This window comes from Triticum aestivum, chromosome 6B, assembly GCF_018294505.1.
Source record: "Triticum aestivum cultivar Chinese Spring chromosome 6B, IWGSC CS RefSeq v2.1, whole genome shotgun sequence".
Lineage (NCBI taxonomy): Eukaryota > Viridiplantae > Streptophyta > Magnoliopsida > Poales > Poaceae > Triticum > Triticum aestivum.
Window position 1 is genome coordinate 789527 of NC_057810.1, and position 23049 is coordinate 812575.

At 47.1% G+C, this 23049-nt stretch overlaps 1 protein-coding gene across 1 annotated transcript; it reads right to left on the reverse strand.

Moving 5' to 3' along the window:
* Nucleotides 1–10743: 10743 nt before the first annotated feature.
* On the reverse strand, nucleotides 10744–13959 carry LOC123134893 (probable LRR receptor-like serine/threonine-protein kinase At3g47570). The gene is made up of 2 exons (XM_044554043.1): nucleotides 11241–13959; nucleotides 10744–11159 (listed from the first exon to the last, which is right to left on the reverse strand). Exons 1-2 carry the CDS (start codon nucleotides 13957–13959, stop codon nucleotides 10744–10746), a joined length of 3135 nt encoding a protein of 1044 aa, XP_044409978.1.
* Nucleotides 13960–23049: the final 9090 nt, after the last annotated feature.

Here is a 23049-nt window from a genome sequence, read left to right on the forward strand (position 1 = left end):
TTGCAGCGCATACATGGCATGGAAAATTGATTTTTTTATAATGGAAACCCATGCCATGGAAACATATATTGTTCAAAAAAACTATTTACAAAATAAAGATACTTCAAGAATTTGTTCCAATTGTATATATTCTCGGATCAAACTAGGATGTCTAAACTGAAATTTTGGGTTGTAGACAACATGTAATCTGAACGTTGGAAGCATCATGCAGTAATAGTGGAAGCATACCTGATTACTGTGTAAGAGAAGCTTGATTTATTTGGATTCATTGAAAGCATAGTATGCTATTGTTAGAAGCATGATTAGTGTCTAACTAAAACTTTGTTCAACTATGTATGAAGCATAAATGTTCTGTGAAACCTCTAATGCTTGGTCATTGTGTACCCAGAGATTCTATTTCGTGAGAAGGAAGGGAAATAGAGATATGTTGGATACAAAATTAAGAAGCTGGTGCAACATATATACATGTGCCACGTGACAATTGCATGTGCTTCACAAAAATGAGAATGTGCTTCCAAATAAGTTGAAAGTTGTTTCAAATGTCGCATGTACATATTTTCAACGACGAACTTTTTGATTGATGTATTTTTTCCATCAACATTGCTTGTAAATGAGATCATAATTTTCTTCCAAAGAAAACAAAATTATCATACATTGGACATTGCTTCCATACAAGATACAACAATACATTAACATAGAACAAGACATGAACATCGAAGCACAACGGGATGAAGCCCCCTATTGGAACATGAGCACCATCCAAAGATGGATGTCTTTGAGGACTAGCGTCCACAAGATCTCAGCTGCAACAATGAGATCAAACCAACGTTGCCAGAGCGTGGTGGTCAGATATGGCCACAGGGAAGGCTTCACATGCCTAAGTTTTCCTCGTGCACGATAGAGGCCGGGGTAGGAAGCGATGGTGATACATGAAGAAGCAGGGAATCCCATGTTAGGAAGCATGCATGCGTCATGTGTGCTTTGTCGACGTCGATCCCGTCCCTGGACGCTCCCCTCCATCTCCGTAACCGACTCTGTGTAACCCTAGCCCCTCCGGTGTCTATATAAATCGGAGGGTTTAGTCCGTAGGACAACAACAATCATAATCATAGGCTAGCTTCTAGGGTTTAGCCCCTACGGTCTCGTGGTAGATCAACTCTTGTAATACTCATATCATCAAGATCAATCAAGCAGGAAGTAGGGTATTACCTCCATAGAGAGGGCCCGAACTTGGGTAAACATTGTGTCCCCTGCCTCCTGTTACCATTAGCCTTAGACACACAGTTCGGGACCCCCTACCCGAGATCCGCCGGTTTTGACACCGACACAAGTTCCCCTGACGATACCTCCGGGAAGGTCACGACGCAAAAAACGCCGCTGCCGCCAGTTCCGAAAAGGATTGAAGGTTTTCACTCGGCCGGGTACCGGGGTGGGTAGATTGGGCCCTCAGCCACTACAAGAAATATGTCAACTTGTGACCACCACTATTGGTCACTGAAAGGTCACAAATTTCCATTTGCAACCTTTTTGTGACCTAAAACAGAAGGTCAAAAGCTGGCCGTCATAAACTGACTATAGCGACCTTTCTTCTGGAATGGTTGAAGACGTTTACGACCAAAATATTCCTACTGTGGCGTTTTGGTCACTAGCAACCTCCCTAGGCCACGTAGGCATTCAGCATGGCAAGCTGACATGGCACAAGATTCAGCCCGGTCCAATTCGGTTTTCTACATGGGCCTAGCCCAACAATTCAGCCTATTTGTGTTTTTTTTTGTCTGTCAATTTTTGGTTGGGTTCATGGGCCAAGCCCAATATTGCAGCCTTTTTATTTCCAGGTGATCCTTTTTTAGACCATTTATTTTTTGGGTCGCATCTATTTCTCAATTGGGCCTCAGCCTTTTTACAGTCCATTTCCTTAATTTTTAGTTTTTTCCCTATGAATATTATTTGGAAAATGCCCATTTTAGATGCCAAATACTATTAGGTCCCACTTGTCAGGTTCTAATTAAAGACAAACCAGGTTTCAATTTCCACACAATTATTTCAGTCAGAACAGCAAAGAAATGAAAATTTTCAAACCACATGCCAATTTTGGCTAAGAGCACAATCTTTACATAATTCATTTCACCATTACATGTGATACTATCACAACATATAACTACTACTACAACTATACTCCTGACTTCACTTTCAGGCTGGAGCTTCTTAAATGAGAGGAAACACCATTTCTGGATGTGTTCGTACAAACTGAACGAAGGCATCTAACAATAAACCAAAAGAGTTAGAAACAAAATAAAAAAAATATAGAAAGCAGCTACGGACTAAATCATGAAGTATCTCTACATGTAACATGTAACAGTAATAACCACCACCACAACCAAGCTCACAACAGCAAGTCCACAGAAGAAAAAAAACTCTGTAAAGCAGTAAAGCCCAGCTCTTACTGTTTAGCAGGCTGCACCTCTTTCCTTCTCTGCCGCAGCAGCAAGAAGCAGCCACACAAGCAGCAGTAGCTCAGCAAGCTTCCAGGAACAGCACAAGGGAGCAGCAGCTGCAGTTCCTCCTCTGTTCAGCAGCACCAACAGCAGCAGCTCCCCGCCGCAGCCTGACTCGCACGCAGCCCAAATCCACCGCCGCCTTCTTCCTCCTCTTCTTCATGCCGCAGCCGCCTGCACCCTCCTCGGCCGCCCCCTGCGCAGCTATATCCACCCCAGGGACACGAAGCAGGACAAGAGGAAGCAACTCCCTCCCTGCCACGTCGCAGCTCCTCGAGCCCAGCCGCACCGCTGCCGCCACGCGCACACAGCCTAAAATGAAGCATATAAAACATCAAACGAAGAAATAAATGGCAAGCAGTATAAAAATCAAGGTAGCACTAGTATATTTTAATTGAGCTTGCAACCTTCAATATAGTTTGCTTATAAGAAAACATACGGTCTGATGCTTATGTGCTACTAGATTACTGCAGACAAATTGCAAACTATGCACTCAATTTGATACTTGCTCAACAGTTTTAATGTAAACCAACAGTTAAACCTGAAAAGACGCAAAGCTGAAATCTAACTGATGACTGTAGCAAGAGTGCTCCTAGCACAATATCACAATTCTGCATTTCTAACTTGTACTTGCAACATTTAATGCTAGCAAGAACATATGGAGGCAGATATAGTTCCAGGAGATAGTACTTTAGCCATTGAAAAAACAAGCAGTTTACTGAGATAGGGCAGTGGTAGAAATACAATCAAAGTTACTCAATCATAAGGCATGTGAGCAGGACATGATGAATATGGCATGAAACACCAGCAATGCAATACTGCAACCAAATTATCATAGTTCAATATCTTTGCTCAATGGGAATTAATTAAGGAAGGGTTCAGTATGCCAATGCATTTTGGTGTGGATATTCTGGACTTTGATGCTGCTAGGTTCATTTGTCAAATGAATACATCAGGAACAAAGTGTGAGCAATAGCAATAGAAATGCATGTGTACCTCATGCAGGAGTGGAGGTTGGCGTAGGCGAGGGCGTTGTCGGGGTGGCCGGAGGCGGTGAGGCGGCGCTTGATGGACGAAATGTGTTGAAATATACTCAGCTCCGTGTTGAATTCGACCGGCCAATCCCAGCTCTTAAACCGGCTTGCAGATCGACGAACACTTGGCCAATCTGCACAATAATACAGAGACAAAACAATCAACTTGTTGCACACAAGAGGAAGAGGGGATTTCTTTAGAAGAGAAACAGAACTGGACATAGAGCCACATCCCACATTAATAATTTTTTTGCAGCAGTTGTAACATAGAACAAGGACAAATGTTGTATGGACATGAACGACAGGATAAGTGACTACTAGTGAGAAAACTGAAGGTTGCAAGTTCCCTACTAGTCTCCCGACGCGGGTACTGGTTCATCAAACAGCATGGATCACAAATTGCTTGAAATAAACATGCTAGAACAAGTAGTTGTTGGTCCAGTGAATCCTGGAGAGCTTATTTCTCATGAACAGATACTTGCTAGAACAAATCACAAACAGACAGTGTGCAGGCAGGGTACACAGAGACCAGGAGAAGCAGGGCGTGGGCGGCCGCAGTTTCACAAACACCATACAAGCAAACTCCATTACACAATATGCAGTACATAGGAAATAATCATCATATTTTCACAAAAACAACATACAATGTAGACATATATACTCACACAAGAAGATCACTGCCTGCAGTTTTATTTAGATGACATACACTGCAAAAATCTTAAGAGAAAAATACTGCACCGAGCAATTTACTTCATGATTAAGCGACATGCTTGTCCAGCGCACGGCAGATGGACTGAAACAACAACAACAATTATGAGGATCAAAACACCACCTAGATAGATGCTCGTTGTTGATCAAAACTATCAAGCAGTGCACGACGAAACAATCTACACATTCACTAATCAATCCAGATTACTATCCTATGACCGAAGAAGCAAATGCCATACCAGGAAACGATTAAACACATAGTATTAGTAGCATGTCCAAAATCCCAATTTTGACATGCGCTAAAACGGCAATTTGAATCAGATTTGGTTGTCTCATATATAACATGCAGATCAACAATACACAGCATACCACATTTACCACTAACTAACCAAGCTAATTAAGGTAGCCACGGTCATCTAGAAATTAGTTTAACACAGATTCGTAGCGCTGATATCAAAAGGTTGCATCAACTAAGGAGCACATATTGACATATAGATGAACTAAGCGACTGATAGGAGCAATGCAACCGAAATCAAAAGGTTCCAGATCATGTACGATGGTTCTATATTTCTATCAATAGATGAGCAATGCAAAAGAAGCAGTAGGGTCACCAAACATTCTGGATAAACATGGACATCAAGCAAACTGTGTACGATAGATAGAAGAATCTAATTAAGACAGCTCCTGCAATTCGAATACATCATTTTTCCCACAGATAAGATATGATGCAGATCAACATTGCACTAGTACATTGATTACCCTTGATAGATGGGGCTAAGATAGATATCCACGGCCGTCCAGGAATCAATTAAGCACAAATAGAAGAGAATGGTAGGAGATATATCTGACCAAACTGAACTGAAAGTCTGAAACCACAAGTCTGTATGATGATATAGTACAGTAAAATAAAAAAACTGATAAGGAGAGCACAACTTCAATTAGCAATACAAAAGGACCCCCTTGGATTGAATCGCTTGGTCAACAGCCTCGCATGGAATCTCGATCGATGAGGTGAAGTCGTCAATCAGAATCGGATGATGGATAGGGTCCCTCCTGCACTCAAGCCAAGGAATTGGATTCAGCAGTCAGATCAGATCCATGGAATCATCCTTTTCATGTTGATAGTCAGAAAAGAAGAGAAAGGTTTGGAGTTTGGACAGAGACGGACCTCGGAGATGTAGATGTGGTCGTCGCAGTAGTCGGTGAGGCTGGCGAGCTTCTTGGGGTCGAGGAAGCGGGAGAGGACTACGACGGCGACGTCGATGTGCTTCTTGGGGTCGAGGATGAATCACCTCTATTTGGTCGTGCCACGGGTGCGCCGCCACCGACCGCACGTGATCGAGGACATGATCCGCTCGTTCAGGGCCGCCGTCTTGGTCTTGGGGGCAGCGGCCGTGCTGCTGCCGTTGTTGGATGGCTCCTTGGTGGAGGCGGCGACCGCGACTTCTTGTGAGGGAGCCATGGATGAGTGGTGGGAGGGAGTGGGAAGGGGATCGAGGGAGAGGCAGATGCATCTCGCTGCGCGCACCGGATCTCGCCGGACAGGGGTCTTCGATTCCCGGCTGAGGTCGCCAGGATCGGGCGCCGGAGGTGGCAGCGGCAAGGGAGGAGTGGAGCGCTAGTGGATTGGGGATCGGGGAGAGAAACCCTAGAGGCGGCGGAGGGATGAGAGAGAGGGAAGCGGCAGAAGGAAGGGTGGAGAGGAAGCCGATCTGGATCGGGGAGGGAGGGTTGGTGGGAGAGGGACGAGAGGTGAGCGAGAGACGCTGGATCGAGGGACTCAGGGAGAGTGTGGACGGCTCAGATCGACTACAGGGGTGTGATCCTCCTGAATGGTTCAAAACATGAGGTATTAATGAAAATTAGCTCTTAGTGCTAAAAACAGGGGGTTTTGTGAAGCAACTAGCAAAATTATTTTGCAAATGGCATCACTAAAATTTTCACTTAGTTTATACCACATTTTACGGATGATCACCAATTTGTATGCAGCTTCGGTCCTTCTAGCTATCTTTTTTCATTTATACAAATTTCCACCGATTCGGCAGGAAGCGGGTCAAATTTAAACTGCAGGTGCCTCATATTTTGCTCTTTATTTTTTACAAAATTCATTTCTAGATACATGGATATCTACTTAATCAGAGAAACAACAAAAAAAATCCAAGATTCAACCACTAGCTAGGAACGGTCATTCCCGTCGTTTTGACCGCGTTTTGAAACGGGCATAAAAATTCAAAAAAAATCAAAAAATTGGGAAACATTTGCATTCTGTCATTATATGTGGCCAAGTTCCTAGGAAAAATAACAAACTTGTAATACGACAATTATTTTAAAAAAGTGTTCTCAGAAACGAGCTATCACGTGTGAAGATCAATGACTTTCAAGCCAAATGATCAATCTTATGGCCACATTCATGGCATAGTTTGTTCAAATGATCTCATATTGTACACAAGGGTGCATATTGGAATGGAAAACAATGTTGCCTAAGGAAGTTTTCATTTTCTTTGGACGAAAAAGCCATTTTCCATTTTTCGAGTACCCAAAAGGAGGTTTTTGTGAAGGACCTACAATATATTTATTGCAAAATTGGACCAAATCATTTTTCTAAAATACTAGGACATATTTAATGCACAATTGACCAAATGGTTGGGTTTCAAAAGTTTTTATCCACCTCTGGTGAAAAAGACAAATTTCTGCCAATTCAGTTGGAAGTGGGTCAAATTTGAACTGTAGCTGCCTTGTAGTTTGCTCTTTATTTTTTCCAAAAATCATTTCTAGGTACATAAGTATCTATTTAATCATAGAAACACCAAAAAAATTCGAAGATTCAACCACTAGCTAGGAACGGTTATTCCCGCCGTTTTGACCGCATTTTGAAACGGGCATAAAAAATTCAAAAAAAATCAAAAAATTGGGAAACCTTCGCATTGTGTCATTATATGTGGCCAATTTCCTAGGAAAAATAACAAACTTGTAATACGGCAATTATTTTAAAAAAGTGTTCTCAAAAACGAGCTATCACGTGTGGAGATCAATGGCTTTCAAGCCAAATGCTCAATCTTATGGCCACATTCATGGCATAGTTTGTTCAAATGATCTCATATTGTGCACAAGGGTGCATATTGGAATGGCAAACAATGTTGCGTAAGGAAGTTTTCAATTTCTTTGGACGAAAAAACCATTTTCCATTTTTCAAGTGCCCAAAAGGAGGTTTTTTTGTGAAGGACCTCCAAAATAATTGTTGCAAAATTGGACCAAATCATTTTTCTAAAATACTAGGCCATATTTAATGCACAATTGAACAAATGGTTGGGTGTCAAAAGTTTTGATCCACCTCTCGTGAAAAAGACAAATTTCCGCCGATTCAGGTGGAAGTGGGTCAAATTTGAACTGTAGCTGCCTTGTAGTTTGCTATTTATTTTTTTTAAAAATCATTTCTAGGTACATAAGTATCTATTTAATCAGAGAAACACCAAAAAAATTCCAAGATTCAACCACTAGCTAGGAACGGTCAAGCCCGCCGTTTTGACCGCATTTTGAAACGGGCATAAAAAATTCAAAAAAAATCAAAAAATTGGGAAACCTTAGCATTGTGTCATTATATGTGGCCAAGTTCCTAGGAAAAATAACAAACTTGTAATACGGCAATTATTTTAAAAAAGTGTTCTCAGAAACGAGCTATCACGTGTGGAGATCAATGGCTTTCAAGCCAAATGATCAATCTTATGGCCACATTCATGACATAGTTTGTTCAAATGATCTCATATTGTGCACAAGGGTGCATATTGAAATGGAAAACAATGTTGCCTAAGGAAGTTTTCATTTTCTTTGGACGAAAAAACCATTTTTCATTTTCCGAGTGCCTGAAATGAGTTTTTTTTGTGAAGGACCTACCATATATTTGTTGCAAAATTGGACCTAATCAATTTTATAAAATACTAGGCCATATTTAATGCACAATTGACAAAATGGTTGGGTGTCAAAATTTTTGATCCACCTCTGGTGAAAAAGAGAAATTCCCGTCGATTTAGTTGGAAGCGTGTCAAAATTGAATTGCAGCTGCGTCATAGTTTGCTCTTTATTTTTTTCAAAAATTATTTCTAGGTAAATAAGTATCTATTTAAATAGAAATACATGGTTTGATGGAGAGACATCGAGGTTTGGACGGTGGCCGAGGGCCCCAACTCTAGAGCGCGTAAGCTCGCATGCCCGCCGCGTGGTCACCGCGTGACCGTGGCGTTGCCATGTGTTCTGGGCGGCCTAGGCATGTCTAGTTGGTTGGGAACTCCCCAGGTAGGTGCTAGGAAGAAAATCACAACATAAGATTCTCACGAGGAGACCGATCGATGCTCAAACATGAATAAGCAGCCAAGTGTTTGATTAGCGATACAGGAAATGTAGATGGCTAATGGGCGTGAGTTTTGGCCGAGGATGATTAGTTACTAAGAAGACCATTCTTCACAATTTTTCAGCTCAAAAGGAGGAGCCTAGGTGGTACTTGCTTTGCAAACCACCACACTGGACATAAATACAAATGTTGAAGCTCGGCTCAAAATAATGAATGGATTGAGTTGGCATTTGGTGGAGGATGGTTATTTGGGCATAGGAAAGCACTGTAGAAAATGGATACTATTTGGACATGCCAAAGTGGTACTTCCTTCACAAACTGTTACTCTGAACAGAATAGGAAAATGAATATTTTTGAATTATTTTTGAACTAGGCAAGGAAGGTTTTTACATATTTGACGAAGATATGACCCAAAGAATTTATGAGATTTTTTGGGGAATTTTGGGAATGACAGAAATATAGGTTGCTTCACAACCTAGGGCAAAAACTGCCACATGGACATGACACATAGGCAAAACTGAGGAGGTGGTGCCTAGTCATAGCAACCAACCACAATTTACAAGGCTATGACCATCTATATTGGTCGTTAACAACTAGAAATAAGGCAGCGGACTAGCGCTGTTTGCTTTATGACCTTTTCGTGTGAGGAAATTACGACCTTTCTGACCAAAATGGTCGCAATGGTTTAGGGTTTGGAGCCCCCCGAACAGCTTTTGACCAATTGGTGTGAAATGTTCATAAATTTATGACCAATTCTTCGAGGGTCACTGACAGAAGGTCATAAGTTGACATATTTCTTGTAGTGAGCTGCGCCTTCATGAAGGAAAGCGGCGCCCATGGGCGTCGCCGCCGCCGGGCCGGCCAGACTAGCCAAGGTTTCCCCCGGACCCAAATTACACCACCAGGGCTCACCATCACCGGAGCCTGCAGCCGCAAACCACCGGGATGACGACAGAGACAGCAGGAGAAAGGGGAACCTCCAAATCTGACGCAACGGAGAACCGCGCCACGGCCGAACTCCACCAGCGATCCGCCACCCGCGCGGCCGAGTACGCTGGCCAGCGTCGCCTGCAGACGTCGCCAGCTACTGGGCGACGCCGCCTCGCCGATAGGGCCGCCGCCCAAGGATCCGCAGGCCACCGATGCGACACTCCAGCTCGCAGGCGGACGGGATCGATCCGGACGCCGAGATCCCCGCCACCACCTTCCCCGGCGCCCGCGCGGGCTTTGCCGGCGGCCGTCTCCAGCGGTGGCAAGGGACGGAAGAGGGATGAGGGGGCGACGCGAGGGCCGCGTCTCGTACCATTTGTCATTTGTTGTCCTGACTGCTTGGTCCCATACTATTGCAGGATTGTTGGAATAATCCGAACATAGATGAGTTAGTGGGTGTACTAGGATGCATGGCAAAGTTATGTCCGGATAGGATTAGCATGACTGTGATCAGCGTGGCCGCGTAATTAGATTAGAAAAATCAATAAGTTGAGTCTGGCTGGGACTTGTGCCTGGCTATCTTGTTGTGTTGGTGGAAGATGTACGTGTAGGACACGGTCCGGTAGGTTAGCTGGGTCCTTGACGTAGAAGTTGCATCATTGCGTGAGTTCTGTAACACCATGAGAGAAAAACGAGAAATGAAATAAAGAAGAAAAATAAGGGCACGACAATGGCCCTTGGCTATAAGTTTTCCATGCGCGTGCGTTAGTGTGATTTGGAGTGATCGGTCCTGAGGATGGAATTCCAACAAGGATTATGTGTTGTTCGGACGTGGAGTATGTGATCCCGATCTCATATGATCTTTATGAACAGTAAAATCAGAACAATATACTAAAAAAATCAAAGAAATCTGATTTTTTTTGGCAAGGAACATTAATGTTTTTTCTACACGCGTGGAATTTTCATGGTGAAATCACATTCATAGAGGTGTGGGCAAAAAATACAAAATCAATGCTCCAGAAAAGTGTTTTTGGAAGCATTTTGGAGCGTCAGTTTTTTTTGCCCACACCGCTACGAATGTTATTTCTTCATGAAAATTTCATGCGTGTAGAAAAACCAACAATGTTTCTTAAGATTTTTTATTTTTTTATATTATTTTTGATTCTATTGTTTGTCTGAGATCCTATAAGCTCGGGCTCACAATATCATTTTCGGTCTTGTTCTAGCTTGTTTATTCGACGATGCTCTGAATTTCTCTAGTCGAGGCTTCTCTTTCTGCTCCAGGCCTCCCAATAAACTTGAGGTGTGCATTTCTGATTGCATGCATCTCTGTCGCTACATCTCTCGTCAGAGCTCGGTCTCGAGGCTGTTTCTTTGAGCAGGATATGCCAAGCCTGAAGATCGAGACCAAGCACTCCTGAATTCCAATACTTGCAATGTTATCATGGTGCCCGATGTGCAGCCACATTGTTGTGTCTGCTATCTCAAAGGCTCTATCTGGAAGAGCATCCTGGACAAACTTACGCAAATCCAACGAATCTTGGAATGTGCCTTCTGTTGGGCTCCTTCCAGTAAACATCTCAAGCACTAATATGCCAAGACTATAAATATCACCAGCTGTTGAGACAACAGAGCCTTCTCCATACTCTGCAATTATGCAAAGGTTTGGTTTAACATTCCATATTTCAGTGAAAAAGTAAAATACAGAGTTAGAACAATTTTAGTCACCTGGAGCAACATAGCCAATGGAACCTCTAATCCCAGTTGAAGAAGCTTGCATCCCCTCGCCTGTATTTTCTTGAAGGATCCTTGATATGCCAAAATCTCCAACTCGTGCACTCATGTCTTGAGCAAGAAGAATGTTGCTTGGCTTAAGATCACAATGGATTACCAATGGTTGGCAGTAGTTGTGCAGATATTCTACAGCGTCCACAATATCGACAACAATATCAAGCCTCTGGGCAAGGCTGAGTGTGTTGTTTGTATTGGGCTCTTGAGATTTCGGATGAAGCCATCGATCCAAGTTACCATTTGGCATGAACTCAAAAACCAATGCCTTGAACTCTTGACCTTGATGGTTGATACTCGAACAAGAAGTAATGATCTTGATGAGACAACGGTGTCGTATCCTTCTCATGGCCTCACATTCAGCCTCAAAACTCTTTGAATACCTAGATTGACCAAGATTAAACACCTTGACAGCCAGTGTTAATTCTTCGGTGTCCAAAACACACTTATAAACAGCGCCATAACTTTCTCTCCCAAGCAAGTTCACTTCTGAAAATTCATTAGTTCCTCTAAATAGTGCATGATAGGGAATTCTCTTGTAATTTTCATCGACGGCTGGAGTTTGTGCTAATGTCATCTTGCTTGGTTTGAGCTTCCTGTATAGTATCCAAGCAAGAAGAATAATTGAAAGTGAGAACACAATTGCTCCAACTACCGCTAGAGAAATTACAAGAGACTTTGACATCTTTTTCCTGTTCTTGTTTAAGGGGTCTGTGGGGCATGGAGCCAACTGAAGCTGAGGTGTACCACCACACAAATTGATATTCCCAACAACTGCTGAGTAAGTGATATTTCTGAAAACACCTTCATTCGGCACCTCACCATGCAAATTGTTGAAGGATACATCCAATTTTGTCAATGATGTCACTTTTTGTAGAACTAATGGGATTGACCCTGACAAGTTGTTGTGTGCTAGGTACAGTTCATGCAGGTTTCCAATACTGCCAAGGGCCACAGGAATACTACCAGAGAACTTATTCATGGTCAAGTTCAATTTACTGAGTCCCTTTATATTCTTCAGTGATTGAGGTATGCTTCCATCAAACGAATTATTGTCTAACAACAACAATTCCAACACTATGCAGTTCTGAATACTATCTGGTATCTGGCCAGACAACCGATTACCTGATAGAGTAAGTTCGTTAAGATTTGCCAAACTACCGACTTCCGTAGGAATGGGTCCAGAAAGGGAATTGTATGACAAGTCCAAATACCAAGAAAGGGTGGGTAGTTTGAAGATCTCTCTTGGTATTGAACCGTTAAGATTGTAGTTCCTTGACAAATCTAGTGCAAAGATGTTTTTCAATCGCCCCAGGCTTGCTGGAAGTGGTCCCTCCAAGTTGCCATAGCTTGCATAAAATGAAATCAGTTGTGAAAGATTCCCTAGCGATGATGGCATGAGTCCAGACAACCTATTATTTGACAAGGTTAGCTCGTTCAATTTCTCTAGCTTACCAATGCTCTCTGGAATCACTCCAGATATATAATTATTTCCTATTATAAGTGATTCCAGACCAACTAAATTGCCGATATTTGCAGGAATACTCCCAGAGATCCTATTGTACCCTAAGTATAACTTCTGGAGATTCGTTGAGAGGTTCACGATTGAATTCGGTAGTTGACCTTCAAAAGAATTGAAGCCGAGTATCAATTGCTGCAGTTGACTGCAGTTTGCCAAAGAAGTGATGAATTCCCACCCCTTGTTATCATTAGCTTCAATCCTATTGTAAGCCAAACTCAGTTCTTGGATAGTTCCCAGCTTCCCCAATGTAGGAGGCACGTAACCCCTAAATCTATTATCTATGAGGCGAAGTACTTCGAGTGAAGATATGTTGGATATTGAAGAAGGGATGGTTCCCATGAAGTGATTGCGAATCAAGGCAAAATGTTGCAACTTGGGGAACATGCTTCCGATATCACCCGGAATGCTTCCATACAACATATTAAACCCTACTGAAAATACTTCAATAGATGACCAGTTGTAGAGAGAAGGCGGGAGCATACCAGAGAGGAGGTTGCCAAAGATACTGAAATATTGCATGTTCTGGATGTTGCCAAGCCCTGGTGGGATTGAGCCAGTGAGCTGGTTATAGGTGAGATCGAGGTACGATATATGGGACATATTGGCCAGTGACACTGGGATGGGCCCTGCGAAGCTGTTGTTTCTCAGTGTGATCACTTCTAGGGATGTTAACTTCTCGCTGAGCTCAGTTGGGATGGCCCCGCCAAGCGTGTTGTTGTCCAGTCTCATCTTGATCATGCTGATGCAGGCGCTCAGGTTCATAGGGATTGTGCCGGAGAAGGAGTTCGTGTCCAAGTAGAGCCACTGAAGGCGGCGGAGGCGGCCAAGGCTAGCCGGAATGCCCCCATGGAACGAGTTGGATCTCACGTTCAGCACCCGCAGGAATGTGAGGTTCCCAATGGCGGGTGAGAGTCGCCCAACAAGGCCGGCGCCATCCAATGTCAGAGCCACCACCCGCATTGGCCTCTGGTGGCTACACACCACGCCTTGCCAGCTGCAGAAGCCCACGCTGCTGTTCCAGGAGGCCAGCGAGCCGCCATGGCTGACCCGCGCTTTGAAAGCAAGCAGCGCGGCCTTGTCGCCGGCGCTGACAACAAGGATCATCAGGGTGGGAACAATTGTCCATAGCAATCTCATGGCAGTGGCCCTTATTGCCTTGTCCATCGTGCGCTCTTGGTTTGGTTGCCAAGTAGCATATGCAAGTTCCATATATATACTATCTTGGCTTACTTGGTCATGTGTGCGTGTTACAAGTGTTGTGCTAATACTTAAAACAATGTCAAGATGGCTGCTTGGGTTGTTCCAAACCTAGCTTTAGACTTTTCCAGATGGCTGCTTGGCTTGTTCCTGTTTACATGTGATGCACTAATAATATTTCCATCAACAAGGGCTGCTACTATGGCGGGATATGGATATAATATATCGGCAAGACTTGATCGTTTCAACAAGTTGGTACAAGTGCAACAGGTGTGTGTCTGACTTTGACCAATAATTACTTGAGCAGCTGCACTGAATTTGCAACAATCATGTTCATTTTCCTGTAATTAGTCTTTAAGTCAACCACATGAGTTGTCGATCGGCAGATGCTCTATTAAGCGTGTAGTTTGTTTCCCTTCGTGATCCAACTCTCAAGCAGCTTCCCCAGCCGCCTGCAAGTGTCCACAAACTCACCTATTAGAGGTAGTTGCTGACGAGTCCACGGCTGTCGACAGTACTGACTAGTTGTATACTAGTGCCCATTCCGCTAAGGAATGTAATAAACCTGCAGACTCTACAAGCGTTGCTAGTGCAGGATGAGTACGTTATTAAGTATAGAGTAATTCCACTGTTGTAATACCAGCTGTCCATTAGTTCGTAACTGTACAATCTAGTAGCAATTCATGGCTGCTGCTTAAAAAATGCCTATTTTCTATTCTCCGGCTGTCGGTGTACTATTGAGTCAGAATGCCCGCTTTAGTACCAACCGTTTTTTTTTGAAAGGGGGGTTGCCTGGGCCTCTGCATCAGAACGATGCATACAGCCATATTATTGATAATCAAAAGGTCCAATAAAAGTCTTCAGGTCTCAAAAAAGGAAAAGAAGGCTCACAAAGAGCATGACTGCAAAAACAAGATAGCCACAACCGGTAGGCAAAAAATAAGATAGGAAACTGAATGTTCAGTATGTATTTGTACTGCACGTGTATTGGAGTTGTGGCCCACTGTCGGTGTTAAAACCGGCGGATCTCGGGTAGGGGGTCCCGAACTGTGCGTCTAGGCGGATGGTAACAGGAGACGAGGGACACGATGTTTTACCCAGGTTCGGGCCCTCTCGATGGAGGTAAAACCCTACGTCCTGCTTGATTAATATTGATGATATGGGTAGTACAAGAGTGGATCTACCACGAGATCAAGGAGGCTAAACCCTAGAAGCTAGCCTATGGTATGATTGTTGTAATGTATGTTGTGTCCTACGGACTAAAGCCCTCCGGTTTATATAGACACCGGAGGAGGCTAGGGTTACACAGAGTCGGTTACAATGGTAGGAGATCTACATATCCGTATCGCCAAGCTTGCCTTCCACGCCAAGGAAAGTCCCATCCGGACACGGGACGGAGTCTTCAATCTTGTATCTTCGTAGTCTTGGAGTCCGGCGGACGATGATAGTCCGGCTGTCCGGACACCCCCTAGTCCAGGACTCCCTCAGTAGCCCCTGAACCAGGCTTCAATGACGATAAGTCCGGCGCGCATAATGTTCAGCATTGCAAGGCGGGTTCCTCCCTTGAATAATCCAGAGAAGATCATGAACACCAGGATAGTGTCCGGCTCTGCAAAATAAATTCCACATTCCACCATAGAGAGAATAAAATGTACACTAGTTCAATCTGCTGACGTACTATGCGGCGTGACATTACACCGCTACCAAGCCTTTGTTTGAATCGTTTTTTACTATACCACCTCAGCACGTTTAGCGAATCGGTTTCCTTGGCACGTCTTGTCGAAGCAGAGATCGTGTTCCCCTTATCCCGGGATTCTCATCAATACGTGCGTGGGTAACCCAACCGCGCCATTGATGGTGGCACTGGGGAGATAAGCGAGTTTTATCAGGCCAGCGGGACGCACAGTTTTCGTCCGCCTACATATAAGGGATAAGGATTTACCTTCTCACCTACGCCTTCTTCCTCCTTTGCTTATCCACCTCCGCGTACTCAAGCTCCAACGCCCAAGCTCGCGCATCTCGCCTCGACCTTCTCCGAATATGTCCGGAGCGGGAGGCAAATGGTTGGCCTCCACCGTTAAGGAGGAGCACATCACCAGACTGCGCAGCGCCGGATATCTCTCCGGCGATATCGCGCATCGGCTGCCCGACGAGGGGCAGCTCGTCCCTACCCCCGGGCCTCACGAGAGGGTCGTCTTCCTTCCCCACTTCCTCCGCGGACTGGGCTTTCCGCTCCATCCATTCGTCCGGGGGCTCATGTTCTATTACGGCCTGGATTTCCACGATCTGGCGCCGAACTTCATCCTCAACATCTCGACGTTCATCGTCGTGTGCGAGGCCTTCCTCTGCATCCGGCCCCACTTCGGCCTGTGGCTCAAGACCTTCAACGTCAAGCCGAAGGTTGTGCTGGGTACGCAAGCGGAATGCGGAGGCGCCATGTTGGGTAAATTACCCAACGTCCTTTGGCTCGAAGGGGCCTTCGTGGACTCCGTCAAGGGGTGGCAATCGGGGTGGTTCTACATCACCGAGCCGCGCAAGCCCACATGGGCGGCGGCCCCCGAGTTTAGATCTGGCGTCCCCATGCAGCTCACCTCCTGGAAAGAGAAGGGCTTGCTGTGGGGCGATTCGAAGGAGGTGACTGGACTCTGAACCTGCATCCAGAAGCTGGTGAGCAATAAGCTCAGGCTCGTCGACGTGGTCCAAGTCATGCTCATCCGCCGGATTCTCCCATGCCAAGAACGGGCATTCAATCTGTGGGAGTTTAATCCGGAACAGCACCAAGCGCTGAGCGGGCTCTTCGATACGACATACGAAGGCGACTGGAGGGTGCTGTTTAAGGGCGCCGAAGCCCCCGCATCCGCGACGGAAGATCGCGGATTCAGCTCGCAGTATCCAACTGACGAGGTAAGTGATTCAACTCCATTACGGGACACTTTGTAGTAATCGAATTGATTATAAGAGGGTTTCATTCTTTCCTTTTCTTTGACAGGAATGGATGGAGAAGGCCAAACAGCTTATCAGCCCGGCTCCCATGCCAGAAGACCCAGTGGACGCCCGTTTAGCAGGGCTGCTGGTTCCGGCACCGCACGTGGTGCCGGAGAAGAAGGCCAAGAAGGTGGCCGCGGGGACTCGAAAGAGTTCCCGCAATCAGGTGTCCGACGACGAGGCGGACTCCTCCCCCGAAGACGAGGAGGGTTCTCTCCCAGAAGAGGGAGAGAAGAAGAGGAAGGCTTCCCCAATAGGGGAGGCCGAAGGGTCCAAGAGGGGGAGAACTATCCCCCTGGACAGTTTCACCAACACCACCGTTGGCGAGGATGAATGGCCCCCAAGGGCCAGGCGTCCGGCGAGATCGTAAGTATCCGGATCCTTGATATGCAACATCTTTTATGTCGCGTAGTGTCCTTCTAACGCCGCATTCTGTCCGTAGTCCGGCCGATGACGATCTCCCCGACTCATCGAGCGGGTCGTTGGCCCCGTCGGATGTGGATTCACTTCCGACTGCCTCTACCCCACGCGCCGACGAGGACGCCGAGGTGGGATCCCAGAGAGGGACCCATCAGGAGGAGGCTCCGGAGGCGCCGTCAGGCAGCCTCCCGGACTTTGCGCCGGACTCTACACCGGAACCCGCAGTGGTTCCAGAGTCCGGCAAGCGGCCCCTTCGAAAGAAGGGCAAGACCGTGACACCGGCGGCCTCCGTCCAACCGGAGGCGCCGGATAACTTGTTGGAGGCGCTTAAAGGCGCTTCCATCGAGGAAGAACACCGCACTATCATGAGTGCGGTGATTCAAAAGGTTCAGCTCGCCAAAAGCGGGCTGACCGAAGCCTGCAGCAGCCTTCTAAGAGGCTTTGAGGTAAGAAGTTAAAATTATGTAATGTAATACCGCATAGACAGTAGCCCCTGATGCTCAGTTCGGTGTTCGGAAAGAAAAGCCGGACTGAGGATCTAACAAGATATGCGCAGGGTTGCTTAACATATGTCAATATGGGTTTGCAGGCTGCGCTGCTGACCTCTGCCGCACTAACGGCGGAGGTCGATGTGTTGAAAAAGGATCTCGAGCGGTCCGAGCAAGAGCTCGGCCATGCCAAGAAGCAGCTCGAGGACAAAGAAGGTGAGTCACACCGCTTTGAATGGTTACCTTACAGAAAAGGATTTTGGTTGCAATAAAATTAACAAGGATAATGTGTGTATTGCAGGGGCCACTAACGAGGTGGCAGCCCTGAAGGAGGCTGTGTCCGCGGCCGACCGCAGTGCGGCCGCGGAACGGTCAGAGAGAGAAAAGCAGGAGGCACGGGTGGCGGAAGTACGGCAAGAGCTCCAGGCTCTCATGGAGAAACATGAGAGTTTGGAGCGTGACTCCAAGACTCGAGAGTCCGAGCTTGCCTCGGCTCTCGAAAGTGCCAAGTCCGCCAAGGCCGAAGCCCATAAGGCCCTTCAGGAGGTTGAAGATGTAAAGAAGATAGCGGCGGGTAAGGCATTTTTCATGCAAAGCAAGCATGTTAATGTAAAATACCTGATACTTACCCGCATTCGGAGCTCTCCAGGGGCGTTTGCAGATCTGCCGCGTAGTGCGTCTGATGCCGCCGCATTCTATCGTGGCGAGGAGGGGAGCTCGACGGAAAAAGTCTTCTGGTCTCAGTATGCTGAGGCCGGACACCCGGTGCCCCCAAGCGACCAGCTGAAGCAGCTGGTCGAACTCCACAAGGTAGCTGAAGAGGCCATGAAGGGCCTTATAGTCCGGCTGTGGCCTGGACAGGCCATGCCTGGGAGCTACTTTGGCCTCGTGCGGCGGCTGGTGGATGCATGCCCCTGGGTGGATGTCATCAAGCGCTCCGCCTGTATTGAAGGCGCTCGCCGGGCCCTCGCCCGCACAAAGGTGCAATGGGGCAGGTTGGATGCGGAGAAGCTTCTCACGGACCCACCGCCACCGGGCAAGGAGTATCGCACGCCCGAAATGTATTATAAATCTGTCCTGAAGGGAGCCCGCGATATTGCGGATGAGTGCCCCAGAAATGTAATCTTTGAGTGAATTTGCTATGTATTATCCTGTGCGCTGAAACTTTGTTCATGTGCGCTTTGAGCAACGCTTTTTTAATTTAAAATATTACCTTCTGTGCGGCCGTTTATAAAATCTGAGAGATGGCAAGTCGTTGGCTTCAGCCCCCAAGCCACGAGTGCTGGGGTGTTCGGGATAAACTTGAGCACTCTTGTTCCCATTGTTGGGTCCATCGAGGGAGGCGCTCAACACAACGAACAAGGCAACCGGACTTATAATGCTTGAACACTCTCACTTAGCCATAGAATTCTATAATTTTAAATTTCGGCGAAGCCCCTGGTATTCGGAAGACCGAATCCGGGGCGCTATCCACGCCTTCGTCGGACATTGTCCGGAACTTCGCTCGAAGCGGCGTGAGTCTTTAAGGACCCGAAAAAACCTCTCGAACAGCGACCAGTCTCTCGCCTTATCATGCCAGTCAGTTTTAGCTTTCTCCACTGAGGCGCTCGCCCGGCTCAACCGGGGCGCAATCGCAGTGGTTCTCCCAGTGCCACCTTAGCCGACAGAACGGAACGTAAGGCACCAAAACGTGGGAGCCGGGCAAACCCAACTATTGACCCAAGACATGATTCGGAGCCGATTCATATAATGCTATAAGTTCGGGGTGCCGCACTTGTGAAAGTGTTCGGACTTATGACACCATAGAGTGGGGAACACAAGCCCCTGGCGTATTAGGCCGTACCAAAATATACGGGCGCAAGATGTCATATAATGAGCATATATATATATATAAGGTAATGCAATTGCAATCAAAAAGGTGCTGCATTATTAATGAAAGAAAGTCTGCTAGTAGAGCGGACTGATACAAATAGTGCGGTAAGCAAGGGATTTGGACTAAGTAAACATGTCCCCCTCCAGGGGTGAGCTGCGGACTTGGTGTATATAATCGAATTTAATGCTCGTAATTGAGACCACCTGAGTGTTCGTCGCAGCCTTCTTTAGTCCCTGACTGTTGCATCATGAGTTCGGCAGGTTTGCCGCCGGACAGGGCTTCTGGTTAACGGAGTCCTGTGTACATAAAAGAAGAAAAATAAAAAATATAAAAAAAGGGGGGCACACTTGCGAGCCCCCGGTGTGGTCGAACCGCACTCTGGGTCCGTTGCGATCGTGCCCCCTCCCCTGTGCCCATGGTATCTCCAAAGCGTAATGATGTACGCGGAGTGTTATTATTGCGATCATGCGCGGGCGAGGGTTGGGGCCGCATTGCTACGCATGCTCTGATCGCGCCAGGTGGTCTTGGTTGGTATTGCTTCGGGCGCGTTTTGCTGTATCCGGCTGTTTAACGGCCGGACTGGAGAATTGCCTTAAGAGGCTACTCTGTACTTCTGCCGCGAGAGCCGCTGTATGTTCCTCCGTCCGGAGGGAGCGCTCCATATTCCCATTGACCGTGATGACTCCACGAGGGCCTGGCATCTTGAGATTTAGGTATGCATAATGCGGCACCGTGTTGAATTTTGCAAACGCGGTTCGTCCGAGCAGAGCGTGATAGCCGCTGCGAAACGGGACTATGTCGAAGATTAACTCTTCGCTCCGGAAATTATCCGGGGATCCGAAGACCACTTCCAGTATGACTGAGCCTGTACAGTTGGCTTCCACTCCTGGTATGACACCTTTAAAGGTTGTCTTTGTAGGTTTAATCCTTGAGGGGTCTATGCCCATTTTGCGCACTGTATCCTGATAAAGCAGGTTCAGGCTACTGCCGCCGTCCATCAGGACTCTCGTGAGGTGAAATCCATCGACGATTGGGTCTAAAACCAATGCGGCGAATCCGCCATGGCGTATGCTGGTCGGATGGTCTCTTCGATCGAAAGTGATCGGACAAGAGGACCATGGATTGAACTTCGGGGCGACTGGCTCCATCGCATAGACGTCCCTTAGTGCGCGTTTCCTCTCCCTCTTGGGTATATGGGTCGCGTATATCATATTCACCGTCCGCACTTGTGGGGGAAAACCCTTCTGTCCTCTATTGTTCGGCGGTCGGGTCTCTTCCTCGTCGTCGCTGTTTAGCCCCTTGTCATTGTTTTCGGCAATTAACTTGCCGGCCTGCTTGAACACCCAGCAATCTCTATTAGTGTGGTTAGCTGGCTTTTCAGAGGTGCCATGTATCTGGCATAAGCGGTCGAGTATTCGGTCCAGATTGGACGGACCCGGAGTGGTTCTTTTGAATGGCTTCTTCCGCTGACCGGGTTTAGAGCCTCGGAATCCGGCGTTGACTGCCGTATCCTCCTTATCGTCGCCGTTAATGCGGCGTTTGTTTTTGTTTCGACGTGACCTGCCGTTGTTGTCCTTAGTATCCGGACTGCCAGAATTTTTACGGAGATTGTTGCTGCGAGCTAGCCAGCTGTCCTCTCCCGCGCAAAAGCGGGTCATTAACGATGTGAGGGCTGCCATGGATTTCGGCTTTTCCTGCCCCAGGTGCCGGGCTAGCCATTCGTCCCGGATGTTATGTTTGAAGGCTGCAAGGGCCTCTGCATCCGGACAATCGACGATTTGATTTTTCTTCGTCAAGAACCGTGTCCAGAATTGTCTGGCCGATTCGTCTGGCTGCTGAATGATGTGGCTTAGGTCATCGGCGTCTGGTGGTCGCACATACGTGCCTTGGAAGTTATCAAGGAATGCGGCCTCCAGGTCTTCCCAACACCCAATTGACTCTGCGGGCAAGCTGTTAAGCCAATGCCGAGCTGGTCCTTTAAGCTTGAGTGGGAGATACTTGATGGCGTGGAGATCGTCGCCGCGGGCCATATGGATGTGGAGAAGATAATCTTCTATCCAAACCGCGGGGTCTGTTGTGCCATCGTAGGATTCAATGTTTACGGGTTTAAACCCTTCAGGGATTTGATGATCCATTACTTCGTCAGTGAAGCATAGCGGGTGTGCGGCGCCTCTGTATTGAGCAATATCGCGACGCAGCTCGAGAGAGCGCTGTCTGCTGTGCTCGGCCCGGCCGGGGTTATTGTATCCGGCGCGACGGTATTCGTCGTGGGTCGTGGGGCGCCCACGTGATCCGTAGATGGATCTGGATTGTCTTGCTTTGTCCTCCAATATGTCTCGCAAGTCCGGCGCGTTCCCTCTTGGCTTCGTACTTTTGGAGCGATGCCGGGGTACGGTCTTGGCTGGGGGCCTGGATGCCTCTCTGTCACGACCACGGGGTGGTCGGTCAGCCATATCGTGCGCTGGTGATGGAGGTATGTATGCTTCCTCCTCTAATCGGGGGAGCAGCTTGCGTCTTGGGTAGCTTTTGGAGGGGCGTTCGAGTTTATACTCTTCGGCCGCGAGGACCTCGGTCCATCGATCGGCCAGCAGGTCCTGATCAGCTTGAAGCTGTTGCTGCTTTTTCTTTAGGCTGTTTGCTGTGGCGATAAGCCTGCGCTTGAAACGCTCTTGTTCGACGGGATCCTCAGGTACGACGAATTCGTCATCGTTAAGGCTTGCTTCGTCTTCGGAGGGAGGCATATAGTTATGATCCTCAACCTCTTCATCTGCCGCCCTCTCGTGAGGGCTTGCTTCTGCATCCTCCTGCGCTGAGTCTTGCTGGAGGGGATTGTCTTCGGCACTCTCTGGGGTATTATTATCTCCTGTGCCGGAATCTCCATTCTTGCTGTGGCGGGATTTAGAGCGGCGCCGCTGACGCCGGCGTTTGGGCTGCTTCTTTAAAGAGTCTGCCTCCGCTGTTTCTTCGCCGTCCCCATCTTTTGGGGTATCCACCATGTATATGTCATATGACGAGGTGGTTTTCTAGTGCCCTGTGGGCGCTGGTTCCAGTTCGTCTCCGGCATCATCGTCCATAGCGTCGATGTCTTCGGAGTCGTAGTCTAGCATGTCGGTTAGATCGTCGACAGTGGCTACAAAGTGGGCGGTGGGTGGGTTCTGAATTTCTTCGTCGTCTGTACCCCAACCATCCTGGCCATAGTCCGGCCAGGGCTCTCCTGATAACGAGAGATGCTTTAGAGAATTCAGGATATCGCCAAGGGGCGAG

Excerpts from the sequence above, each read along its gene's own strand:
- LOC123134893 (XM_044554043.1), bottom strand. The coding sequence starts at position 13,959 with ATGAGATTGCTATGGACAATTGTTCCCACCCTGATGATCCTTGTTGTC. Across the intron at positions 11,160-11,240 it reads CATTGGCTATGTTGCTCCAG|AGTATGGAGAAGGCTCTGTT; the intron begins GTGACTAAAATT and ends GCATAATTGCAG.